This window comes from Pongo pygmaeus, chromosome 5 (assembly GCF_028885625.2).
Source record: "Pongo pygmaeus isolate AG05252 chromosome 5, NHGRI_mPonPyg2-v2.0_pri, whole genome shotgun sequence".
In the NCBI taxonomy this organism is placed as follows: Eukaryota; Metazoa; Chordata; class Mammalia; order Primates; family Hominidae; genus Pongo; species Pongo pygmaeus.
Genome location: NC_072378.2, coordinates 34,388,234 through 34,400,810, shown reverse-complemented (window position 1 = coordinate 34,400,810; position 12,577 = coordinate 34,388,234). Strand labels below are relative to the sequence as shown.

The window sequence follows — 12,577 nt, the reverse complement described above, 5'->3', positions numbered from 1 at the left end:
CCATATGTTACTGGGGGTAGACTTGAGACAAAAGTCCAGGAGGCCACAGGGAGCTGAGAAGTTGCTAGAAGTCCACGCTGCTGTGACAGCGCTGGGATGGATGCTCTGTAAGGGCAGCACCCCAGGCCTAGCACTCCAGAGCCCTTCCCCCAGAGCTGCCCTGGGTGGAGGCAGGTTACCCTAGCAAGGGGGCTCCTGCGGGATATCCACACTAGCATCCATACCGATGGCTTCGTGGCCCCAGAGAGAGCACTTGGCCCCGAGCCCAAGTGGCCCAGGAGTGGATGCTTCAGCGGGACCCTCTGAGGAGAGGCTGAGGCCAGCCTCGTGGGGGAGGTGTGTTTCCTCAGAGATCCAGCTAGTCTCCCATGGCTGGGTGCATCCTTGGCCTTGAGAGAGAGCTGCCTTCTCTCTGCAGCGGCCGCAGCCTCTCACTCCATCCCTGGTTAATAATTTAGTCTCTCATCCATATGAGATGAGGGTGTGATGGGAGCTGTGGGGGAGTCAAGCAGTGTTTTATGCTTCTTCAGGCTGGAGAGAGCAGGGCCTAGGGGCCTGCAGGGAGCAAGTGTGGGTCCAGGGAGGGTCTTTCCAGGCAACACTGTCCCAGCCTTCTCTATGTCCTTTGGGGATGGGATTGTCCATTCCATTTCTCCGTAGGCCCTCGTGACCTTGTGATCAGAGGCCTCGGACAAGGCAGGATGGTGAAGCTGCCTTTCGTGTTCATCCTGTCTGTTTGTGCCTTGGCCTGGAAAGAGTGTTGCTGATTAGCAAAGCTAGCAGACACGACCCAAGTCAAGTGCAGCCTGGGATGGAGCAGGGGTGGGGTCTGGAAGCTGGAAGTGCCCATCCTGTCGCCCCTGGCTGTGTGACCTGGGCTTCCCCACCAGCCTCAGTTTTCTTGTTTTTAAAATGGCTGTGGGGGCAGATGACCCCCGTGGTCCTGGTGTCCCTAGCATTGTGGTTCTATGGTTTCTACTGTCCACTCAGCAATATGTGAGTACCTACCCCGAGCAAGGCTGAAAATGGGATGTGGTTCTGGCTAGTAGGGTTAATGAGTGACCAGGCCAGCTATCCCCCATCCCCACATCCTTGTGTGGGTACAGCCACTGGTGTGGCCAGGGTTAGAGGGTGTGAAGGGATTAGAGGGTACTGCCTCAGGGAGAGGCAGTGAGATCCCCTGCACCCTGGGTCTGCCTTCAGGGTGTCCAAGCAGGGGGCTGGACACAGTGACCTCTGGAGTCCCCGGGGAATCCCTGCCTCATGTGGACCCAGCTTAACCCTGGCCTATGGGGGCAGGACGCAGGTGCAGGTGCGCACCCCGCTGCCCTCTGGGGAATTGCCTCTGTGCAGTGTGGCATGTGCCCTCTAGCTGAGAGGCACGGGCTAGGAGTAGAGTGATAGGAGGAGTAATTTCCTCGTCCTGGCCTTGAGGAAGAAGGCCATGCTGTATGCAAGGGCTGTGGTCTTAGGAGGGGAAGCCAGGCTTCCCTGTCTCTGCCCATCCTCCATCTTCCTCCTCCCAGCCATCCTCCTGCCCCCATGTCCTCACTTCCGATCCCTGGTCCCCTTCCCACATTCCTGCCCATCTGCATCCCTGTGTGGCAGAGTGTGGTGCTCAGGGTTGGAGTTGGAGTACCTGAGTTCACATCAGCTCTTCATGGTCCTGGAATGTTACTGAGCTTTTCTGTGCTCAGGACTTCAGTTTCTTTTTGAGATGGAGTCTCACTCTGTCGCTCAGGCTGGAGTGCAATGGTGCAATCTCAGCTCACTGCAACCTCCGCCTCCCGGGTTCATGTGATCCTCGTGCCTCAGCCTCCTGAGTAGCAGGGATTACAGCTACCTCCCATCAGGCCTCTCCTGATGTTCCCAGCTAATTTTGGTATTTTGAGTAGAGATGGGGTTTCACCGTGTTGGCTGGGCTGGTCTTGGACTCCTGACCTTAAGTGATCCACCCGCCTCAGTCTCCCAAAGTGTTGGGATTACAGGCGTGAGCCACCATGCCCAGCTAGTTTCTTCATCTCTACAATGGAGGTGATTACACCATTGTAATCACCATTGTAATCGTTGTGAGAAATCAATGAGTGAATATACATCAAGAGTTCCGTACAATGCCTGACACATAGCAGGTACTGGTGGAAGTTACTTACTTAATGTTATTGTTATTATTCAATATGTTATCTAATATCATGATTACCCAGGGCCCAGGCCAAGAACCACCTCCCCCTCCACAAAGTCGTCCCACCTGCTCCAGCCCAGGGACCTCCATAGCCCTCTTGGAAGATAGCCCTCTTAGCACATAGGGTACTGTGGACGAGCCACCTGCTAGCTGCCAAGTGTTTTCGCTACCTTATCTCATGGAAGCCTCATGGCAGATCTGTGAGGTGGGATCATGATCCTCTTTTTGCTGATGTGGACAACCAAGGAGGCTGCACAGGGCCCCAGAGCAGAGGGCAGTGGACACGGAGGGGAGGGGAGGAAGATGGGAGGTCAGACCCCGGTCACGGTGCCTTGAGGAGCCATTGCAGTTAGCAGTGAGAAGCCCATGGGGATGGGTTTCTCAGTTTGCAAAGTTCACTTATCCTTGCCACTGGGGGACAAGAGGGTTGTCCCTGAGGTAGAAGAGGGATGGATGGGGGCGATGGTGACTTCTGGTATTTAGGGTGACTAGAAACCATTGAGGGCACTCTTTCAGCCTCTCTGGGCCTCAGTTTCCCTATCCATACCCTATCCATACATCCTCTGGCTGGAGCAACTGCCCATGGGTGAGTGGCTTTAAGGGCACTCCCCTCATTGATGGACATAGCCCCTGTCCTGGCTGTTTCCCAGACTTCGAGAGGGGCAGCTGCTCCCAAGATTATCCCAGGCCAGGCTTGGGGGAAGGCAACAAGGGCCACAGCCACAGGGAGACCTCTGGGACACTGCCTTCCAGGGTGAAAGGTGACAAGGGAGTCTGCCCTGGATATTCTGGGACCTTGGGTGGCACAGGCATCAGTGGTACGGTGTCCAGGCCGGTGGACTCTCCCATTACACCCATCGGCCTGTCTCCAGGCACCTCCACAGGGCCATCTCCTGGGTGATAGAGCACTGGGCTGGGAGTCAGGAGGCCTGGCCATGCACAGATGGGCTGTGCCACCTCTCCAGGTGCCAGAGGGTGGTCTGGCCCCCATGACACCACTGTAAGGACAGTGGGCCTCCCGAGTGTCCCTGTTTCTGGTGTTTCATTGCAGACCGTGAGCGAATTGGGCAGGATTCAGCTTATGAGCAGGAGGGGAAGGTGCAGTTTGTGATCGATGCTGTGTACGCCATGGGCCACGCGCTGCACGCCATGCACCGTGACCTGTGTCCCGGCCGCGTGGGGCTCTGCCCGCGCATGGACCCTGTAGATGGCACCCAGCTGCTTAAATACATCCGAAACGTCAACTTCTCAGGTGGGGATGTCGTGCGGACCGTGCCTGACCCTGGGTATCTTGGGCTATGCCCGAGGGGAGGGGCCCTTAGGTTCTGTGAGGTGGGAAGCGGAGGCCTCTCCTGATGTTTCCAAGAGGTGAAATCTCCCAGGATGTTCCATGAAGGGGTGTGTCAGAGAGGTCTCTGCCCCAGGCTCATCATCTGCCCTGCCTCTGGGTAAAGGCTCTACAAAGACACCCGCCCACCCTTACAGGCATCGCAGGGAACCCTGTGACCTTCAATGAGAATGGAGATGCACCTGGGCGCTATGACATCTACCAATACCAGCTGCGCAACGACTCTGCTGAGTACAAGGTCATTGGCTCCTGGACTGACCACCTGCATCTTAGAGTAAGTGGGAGAGCAGGGAGTGGGTGGAGAGTGACTCACGCAGTTCCAGCCCCTGGGAGGGGGGCCCAAGGGGAGGCTGCCACTGATTAGCCCTGACCTCCAGGACCGCTGCTGCCAGGCTGGGGCTTCGTTCCCAGTGCCCCCTCCCAGACCTCAGCGGCTCTGAGGCCCCCCCCCGAAATGGAAGACTGGGCAGTCGGAGTTCTGCTGCCATTCTGGTCCCTGCCCCCTCCCTTAGCCTGGGGCCTTCTTGCCTGCTACTCACTGAGGAGGGGATGGGGGGACTCTGGATAGAAGAATTCACACCAGAGTGAAATGGCTCAAAGGCTTTTTGGGTGGGCAGGTGGGGGGTGATGGGGGGGCATGGGGGAATAAGGTGAGGAGGGGGAGGGCTGCATTTGGACAGAGGAGGAAGTCTTAAGGCAAAGGACCCAGGTCGAACGGTGGGATTTGTACCACTGACTGGTGGGTAGTGAGCCAGTTGCCAGTTCTCCAGCCCCGTCAAAGCACGATAGAAGGCAGCCATTTTTCTGGGTCCTCCTAGCCACGCTTTCCTAGCTCGTGGACTGTCCCACGGATGTGGTGACTTGCCCTCTCTGGCCCTCAGTATCCCAGCTGTGAAACAGAGCAGTGTCTTTGGAGAGAAAGGACCTTTGGTTTGTTCCTCAACAAAGTGCTTGTGGACTTGGTCTCTACCTTGCAAGGGGAAGGGGTGAGCCATAACCGGGGTGGGCCCACTGTGACCCCGTGGATAGACTGGAGAGACTCAGAGACAGGTCCTCATCTGGCCTCCGCTCTCCTTGTCCCGGGATCCTGTGGGTGCTGCATCGAGGCCCCGCCGTCTCCTCTTGTCATAATCTCTTCCAGCGAGGAACCCCTTGTGCTCTGCTCTTCAAAGCACTCTTGGCCTGCAGTCTCATTTAGCGCAACCATCTTCTAAGTCAGAGGAAATCTCCCAGGAAACCCAGCCCTGGGGAGGCAGAAGGACTCTCCTAAAGGCCACACCGTGTGGCAGGAACAGCCTGTTCCTAAATGAGGCTCCTTGGATTGCTGAGTGGAGAGAGATGGGCACAACGGGGTGTGAGGAACACTTGGCAAAGTGGGACAACACCAAGTCGATGTGCCCATTTTGTTTTGGTGCAGTGGGCAGAGCACGGGGGCTGGGGACTGGAACTCACTAGCGGCAGCAGCTAGCACTTAGGGAGTACCTGCTGTGTCCGAGCTGCTACTCTAAGCACGTCCCCTTGCTGTGAGGATGACAGCTCTGTGAGGCAGGCAGTTATCCCCATTTTCCAGATGTCCTAACTGAAGGTGGCAGGGACTGGGCATGTGTGGGTGGCAGTGGGCCCTTCTCCTGAAAGTCCCCTCCCCAGGAATACAAGGCCCCTGCACTGGCCAGACCGTCTTCATGGCCCATTCTGATGCGGCTCGCAACGCCCTCTTACTCCTCCTCACCTGTAAGGCCCAGACAGAGCTGAGGTGGTGAGGGGAGGTGAGATGGGGCTGGACTTTCACCATCAACCTTCCCCACTTTCTCCGTGAGTGGCTCAGTTTGGGCTGTGCTGTGAGGGCCACAGAGCAGGCAAGGTACCTGTAACTACCTACCTGGCCACTGTCCTCCTCCAGGGTCTGAGAGTGTGGCGGCGTCGCATCACTGGTACCCTGGACCTTCTTGCCTGTGCAGTTATTCTTTCATAGATTCCACAGAGACCTGCTGGGCCTCTACTATGTTCCAGCCTGTGCTGAGGGCTGAAGACACCCAGCAGGGAAGTTAACACAATGCCCCTGCCCTCATGGAGCTGACTTTCTAGTGAAATATTAAAAAGTATATCCATTATGACTTCTAAATGGAGGTCACTGCAAGTAACAAAGGGCAAAGTGGCTTCATATCTGCTTTCGTTGGATCAGAAGAGAAAACAAAGGCTCAGAGAGGAGAAGCCATTTGCTCAAGGATGCACAGCCAGGTAGCAACAGAACTGTGATCCCAGGACTTGACCTCAGTCACTGCTCTTTCCATCGGAACCACAGAGTTTTCCAGAACACTCACCATTGCCCCATGTCCTCTGGGGAAGGGTCTTTCCCCTGCAGTTGAACAGCTGCAGTCCACAGGGACTGTCTCGCCTCCACATTCCTGCAGGACAGGTTGCACTTGTCCTTGCTCTGTGCCCTTTGGCTTCTGAGTTAATCCACATCCTGTCATGCCCAGAGCCACAGGACAACCTTCTCCCTTGAAGTTTTCTTCCTACCTTGCCACGAGGCATCCCTACCCACCCCACCTTACCCCTTTCCTTTATTCTTTTTTTTTTTTTTTTGAGATGAAATCTTGCTCTGTCGCCAGGCTGGAGTGCAGTGGCGTGATCTTGGCTCACTGAAGCCTCCACCTCCCAGGTTCAAGAGATTCTCTTGCCTCAGCCTCCCAAGTAGCTGGGATTACAGGTGCACACCACCACACCCAGCTAATTTTTGTATTTTCAGTAGAGACGGGGTTTCACCATGTCGGCCAGGCTGGTCTCGATCTCTTGACCTCATGATCCCCCTGCCTTGCCCTCCCAAAGTGCTGGGATTACAGGCCTGAGCTACCATGCCTGGCCCCTTTTCCTTTATTCTAAAGCCCTCCCCACACCCCCCAACCAGCTGGTTACACTTTATCAGGAGGTAGCACCCAGTGCAAATGCACCAGTCTAGCCAGGCTTGCTGTGCTCTGAGAGTGAGCTCTTCCTAAGAGACACTTTATTTAGAACAGTTGCTTTGAATACAGCTCCCAGGTGTAGTCAAGTCCCTTTGCCCAATGCCTGAGACTCTTCTGGGACTCTCACTTTCCAGAATATTGTAACATATTCAGTAGGGTGTGACAACCCTCATGTGGCTCTATTGCTCACAGCCATTGTGTCTTCAGGGACATGTAACTGTGGGTAGCACTAATTTAGAGCAAGATGTAAAGAAATGCTAACCCCTGAGCACACATTAAGCATCCTCTGATTAAACCTTTGTTCAGCTCTCTGCTGAATCCAACTCCTTGCTGTGTGGCAGAAGTGCCTTGGGCTGGGCCGTAGGGCAGCACATCTTCCACTCCAGTGTGCACAGGAATCATCTGGGGGTCTTCTTGAAACTCAGATTCTGAGTTAGTAGGTCTGGGATGGGGCTGGAATTTGCCTTTCCAACAAGCTCCTGGGTGAGGCTGCTGCTGCCGCCCTGGGGACCACTGTGAGTAGCAAGGCCTTAGGGGCTAAGAGTCAGGACTCTTGAGTTCTCTTTGCTCTGCCACTGTTGTTGCCTGTGACTCTAGGTTGTCACTACTGCTTTCTGGGCTCAGTTTCTTCATATGAGTCTTGAGAATTTCGGGTTCAATCAGGATTCCCTGTAGGTCAATTATGTCTGAGTTATGCCAGAGACCTTGTTTAACTCCAGCTGTTAGATTCAGTATGTCCCTGTGGGGTCCGGGCAGCTGGACTTTTAGCCAACTAGCTGGTGATTTGAGTGTGGGGCTACAAGGTGCCACCACCCAGTAGGATGGTCCCGGGCGCAGGGTGGCATGTTCTGAGGCCTGGTCTATGGTGCTGTCATTGCCAGATAGAGCGGATGCACTGGCCGGGGAGTGGGCAGCAGCTACCCCGCTCCATCTGCAGCCTGCCCTGCCAGCCGGGTGAGCGGAAGAAGACAGTGAAGGGCATGCCTTGCTGCTGGCACTGCGAGCCTTGCACAGGGTACCAGTACCAGGTGGACCGCTACACCTGTAAGACGTGTCCCTACGACATGCGGCCCACGGAGAACCGCACGGCCTGCCGACCCATCCCCATCATCAAGCTCGAGTGGGACTCGCCCTGGGCTGTGCTGCCCCTCTTCCTGGCTGTGGTGGGCATCGCTGCCACATTGTTCGTGGTGATCACCTTTGTGCGCTACAACGACACGCCTATCGTCAAGGCCTCGGGCCGTGAACTGAGCTACGTGCTGCTGGCGGGCATCTTCCTGTGCTATGCCACCACCTTCCTCATGATTGCCGAGCCCGACCTCGGCACCTGCTCGCTGCGCCGAATCTTCCTGGGACTAGGGATGAGCATCAGCTACGCGGCCCTGCTCACCAAGACCAACCGCATCTACCGCATCTTCGAGCAGGGCAAGCGCTCGGTCAGTGCCCCACGCTTCATCAGCCCCGCCTCACAGCTGGCCATCACCTTCAGCCTCATCTCGCTGCAGCTGCTGGGCATCTGTGTGTGGTTTGTGGTGGACCCCTCCCACTCGGTGGTGGATTTCCAGGACCAGCGGACACTCGACCCCCGCTTCGCCAGGGGTGTGCTCAAGTGTGACATCTCGGACCTGTCGCTCATCTGCCTGCTGGGCTACAGCATGCTGCTCATGGTCACGTGCACCGTGTATGCCATCAAGACACGCGGCGTGCCGGAGACCTTCAACGAGGCCAAGCCCATTGGCTTCACCATGTACACCACCTGCATCGTCTGGCTGGCCTTCATCCCCATCTTCTTTGGCACCTCGCAGTCGGCCGACAAGGTGAGTGGTGGGGGCCGGGGGTGGACGGTGGGTAGGTGAGGGCGGTGAGCAGGGGGCAGCCTCCTGAGGCTGGCTGGCCTCCCCCCTGCTCCAGAAATGCCTTCTTTCTTGCCTCATTCTGCCTTCTTTCATGCTTCATTCTGCCTTCTTTCATGCCTCATTCTGCCTTCTCTCCCAGCTGCAAGTTTTCTCTCTGGGTTCTGGGTTTTCGCTAGTCTTTCTCTGTTTTTGCCCCTCTCTCTCTTCTCTCTCCCCCTTTCTCTCTGTCTCATCTCTCCTTTTTTCTCTCCTCCTTTTGTCTCCTTCAGCCCCACTTTACTCCCTCTTTCCATCCTCCCCCTGTTCTCCTTCCCCCCTCCTCCTCTTTCTCCCTGTCTCTCCATCCCTGCTGCCCCTACCCCATCTCCTTCCCTTCTTTCCTCCCCCTATTCTCTCATCCCTTCCCCTCCTCTCTCTATAAGCCTGGGATGCCGTACCCTCCTTCACTCTTCATTCTTTTCTAGACTCCTTTCTCTTACCTCTCTCCCTACTCAACCCTGTCTTCCTTTTGGTTCACTCCCCTCTTCTCCCTCCTCCATCTACCCCTCACAGGATCCCCATGGGACCCTCCCTCTCTCCCCAGCCCCAAGCTGCCCTGGAAGCCCAAAGGCTAGGGGCTGGCGGAGGGCCTTTCCTTCCCTTGGCTGGAGTTGCAGAGTGGCTACCTCTGCCTCCTGTTGGCTTGATCTGAGGACCTGGGCACACCCCAAGAGACCTGTGTGCTCGGCCCACATCCCAGTCCTGGTGCTGGCTGGGTGACTCGGGGGTTTTATCTTGAAGGACTGGGAGTCACTGAAGGCAGGACATCAAGGTGAATCAAGGACCCCGGGTCTTGGTCTGAGCTCCATGTATAAGTGTGGGATCTGGGCAAGCCAGTTTGTCTCCCTAGCCTCAGTTTCTTCATCAGTAAATTGGGGCCATGTCCCTTTCCCTGCAGTCCTTCCAGGTATTGTCACAATCACGTGACACAATGGGTACACAAACAGTTAATACACTGTAAGGGGTGCGGAGCTGAGGAAGCCAGAGGAGTGGGGAACGAGATCAGAGAGGTGACAGGCCAGATGGTGGCAATGACATTGGCTTTTACCATGAGTGAGAAGAGAGGCCGCTGCAGGCTTCTGAGCAGGTGAGGGTGCTATCTGATGTAGGTTGAAAAGGACCCCCTGGCTGCCAAGAGCAGCTGTGAGAAGGTCACTGTCACACTCTGCAGGGGAGAGGGTGTCCCCAGCAGATGCAGTGGGGAGGGGGGGAGTCTGGGCCTATCTGGAGACTGGCTGGCCAGGTTTCCAATGGATGGCACATTGGGTGGGAGACGAGGAGACAGTCAAGTCAAGGAGGACACCATGCTTTGAGGCCTGAGCAATGAGGAAGGAAGGAGTTTCCCATGCTAAGGAAGAGAAGACAATGAGAGGAGCCTGTGAGGGGGCAGGAGAAGGGGTCCTTTGGACATGCTAAGTTTGGGACGCTCATTAGACGTCCAAATGCAGCTGCCAAGTCAGTGGTTGAATATAGGAGTCTGGAGTTCAGGGGCAAGTTCTGGGCTGGAGACATATCTGAGGAGTTGTCAGCCTGAGCCTGGCATCTAAAGCTGTGTGCCCAAGCTGTGAGCCCAAGGCTGGGCGTGGTGGCTCATGCCTGTAATCCCAGCACTTTGGGAGGCTGAGGCGGGTGGATCACTTGAGGTCAGGAGTTTGAGACTAGCCTGACCAACATGGTGAAACCCTGTCTCTAACAAAAATACAAAAAAGTAGCCAGGTGTGGTGGCTTATACTTGTAGTCCAAGCTATTCAGGAGGCTGAGGCAGGAGAAATGCTTGAACTTGGGAGATGGAGGTTGCAGTGAGCTGAGATTGCGACACTGCACTCCAGCCTGGGTGACAGAGTGAGAATCCATCTCATGGAAAAAAAAACAAAAAACAAAAAAAAGAAAGAAAGAAAGAGAGAGAGAGAAAGAGAGAAAGAAAGAGAGAGAAAGAAAGAGCGAGCTGTGAGCGCCGGTCTGAGCTCCCAGGGATGCCTAGTTTTCAGTGAGGCAGCCATGGGATGGGGTGCTTGTCATGTGGAGACAGTTTACCTAATGGCCGTTGGGCCCCACGGCAGCTGATGAGGTCTCATCATCCCCTGCTTACAGATGAGGACGCAGGGGCACAGAGATGGGGAGTGACTTGCCTTGGTGGCACAGCTGGACTTGACCCCACTTTGTCTAACTTAGGAGCATCCCCCCATCCCCAGCACACCCTTCCCCCCTGCAGCTCTGGGATACTTCCTGCCTTGGGACTTCCTTGGTAGGTGCCCACCTCTTTTCCAACAGCTCCTCAAGGGTCATCTTCCAATGGGGGCCCTGTGGGGGGCCCTAAGAGATAGATCTTGGGGCTGGCAGTGAGTGTCCTAAGATCTGAGATCTGAGACTGGGCCTGCTTCAGCAGGGGGATCCCGCCTTGCAAGCCTGAGCCAAGCAGCCCCGGTGCAGCCATGGCGCCCAGCCCGTGCTGTGAGCTGGGTCTCTGGCCTCCACCAGGCCTGCTGCGGGAGACCCTCCCTGCTGAGTGCAGGTGCAGGAAGAGGCCCTCACGCCTCTCAATGCTCATGGGCCCCATGGAGCCAGCGGGGAGGCCATCCCATACCCCAGGAAGCTGGCAGCTTGAGAAATTGCCCTCAACAATACCAGGAGGCCCCTTCCCACACCTCCTCAGGGAGTAAAGGTACCTGGCTGGGAGGCCCACACGTGATGGTTAAGCCCCTCCCTCCCCCTTGCCATATCTCCCCCTGGCTGCCTGCCAGCAGCCCACTCCCCAGTGGGGTCCCTGTCATCCCAGGATATCAGGCCCTCCGGTTTCCAGATGTTGCAACCCAGCCCCCCAGCTCAGCCTCCCTACCCTTTCAATCTCTCCAGGTGACCTACCAGCCTCTGATTCCTGCCTTTTTAGGAGGCTCCCCCAGCCAGCCCTGATTATGAAGGGAGTCCCTGAGATGATCAGTTCATAGGCCCAGAGAGGGACAGGGACTCGTCCCAGGTCATACGACAGGCTGGCCTCACACCAGTGTGCTCTCTCCCTGGTGACCTAGGACATGGGACATACACCTCTCCCACTCTGGGCCTCTGAATGGGAGGCGGTGGAGGAGATGTGCTGTGAAGTTCCTGCGGTTCAGACTACCAGGCTTCTTAGAGACTCAGGCAACCTGGCAACCTGGAGCTGCAAAATGCCCCAGTGCAAGCTGCAGGTCTGGCTGCTAAGTGTGTGTGTTTGCATGTAGATCAAGTGGGGTGTGGCTGTTGTCAGGAGTTTTGTGCCTACAGAGGTGTGTGTGTATAGACGTGTGTGTGCCTTTTTGTGCATGTACATGCTGGGTGCATGTGTGGTGTGTGTGTGCACAGGTGTGTGCCCATGTGCATGCAGATTAAGCGGGGATGGGTTGTTGGGTGTGCTGAGGGGTGTGCTGAGGGGTATGTAGCTGCTGGTGTGTGTATGGATGTGTAGGTTGAGTATATGTGCCCAGGAGTGTTTGTGCACACAAGTGTACAGATGTGTGAGTGCAAACGTTAGTGAGTGTGTGCAGGTGGATGTGTGTAGATGTGTGTGAGTACATTTGTGTCTATGTATATGTGTGTACCCATGTGTGAAGAGGTGTGTGTGTGTGTGTGTGTGTGAGAGACAGAGCCCAGCTGAGTCAGATGCAAATGTGCAGCTGTGAGGTCAGGTGTATGTGTCAATGCAGGTACGTACGTGTATATTGATGTGTGTGTGAGCAGGCATGCATGTATGCACACACGCACTTGCACGTGCTCAACTGCACCCGTTCCCCCAGGGTTCAGGTGCTGGCACAGAGTGAAACCGTCTGTGCCGCTCTGGTGAGCAGGCAGCTGGATTTCCCAGCCTTAGCCCGGATTTCCAGGGCTTAACACCACAGCCGTTTGGAATTACACTGAGCGGGCTTTCTCTACTACGTGGGGTTACTGCTCAGTCATGCTTGGGCATGACGTGGCTGCAGAGGCAGTCAGGGTGTGGGGAAGTTTATTTGTCTGGTTTGTACAGATTCGGAGGATCTCGGTTCCTATCAGGGTCAGCCCGCAGAAGCACAAGGCAGGCAGAGCTCCCTAGTGCCCCCAATGGGGCCCCTCGAACCCTGTACCCACGAGGCCTAGCACGAAAGCAGGAAATTCATCATCCACATCTACAGCTGCTCCTTCCTGTGCCCTTTCCTCACCCCAGGTGTCCTCTGTCCTCCTGCAT

The 12,577-nt window shown here is 56.0% G+C and overlaps 1 protein-coding gene across 9 annotated transcripts in view; it reads left to right on the top strand.

Moving 5' to 3' along the window:
* GRM4 (glutamate metabotropic receptor 4) overlaps nucleotides 1–12,577 on the top strand; it is a 128,310-nt gene that overhangs the window by 103,021 nt on the left and 12,712 nt on the right. For all 9 annotated transcript variants that reach the window (XM_054491703.2, XM_054491700.2, XM_063666133.1 and 6 more), the window contains 3 exons: nucleotides 3,231–3,431; nucleotides 3,665–3,801; nucleotides 7,372–8,307. In XM_054491703.2, the coding sequence (XP_054347678.2) occupies nucleotides 3,231–3,431; nucleotides 3,665–3,801; nucleotides 7,372–8,307 (1,274 nt within the window). The remainder of the gene's footprint in view (nucleotides 1–3,230; nucleotides 3,432–3,664; nucleotides 3,802–7,371; nucleotides 8,308–12,577) is intronic.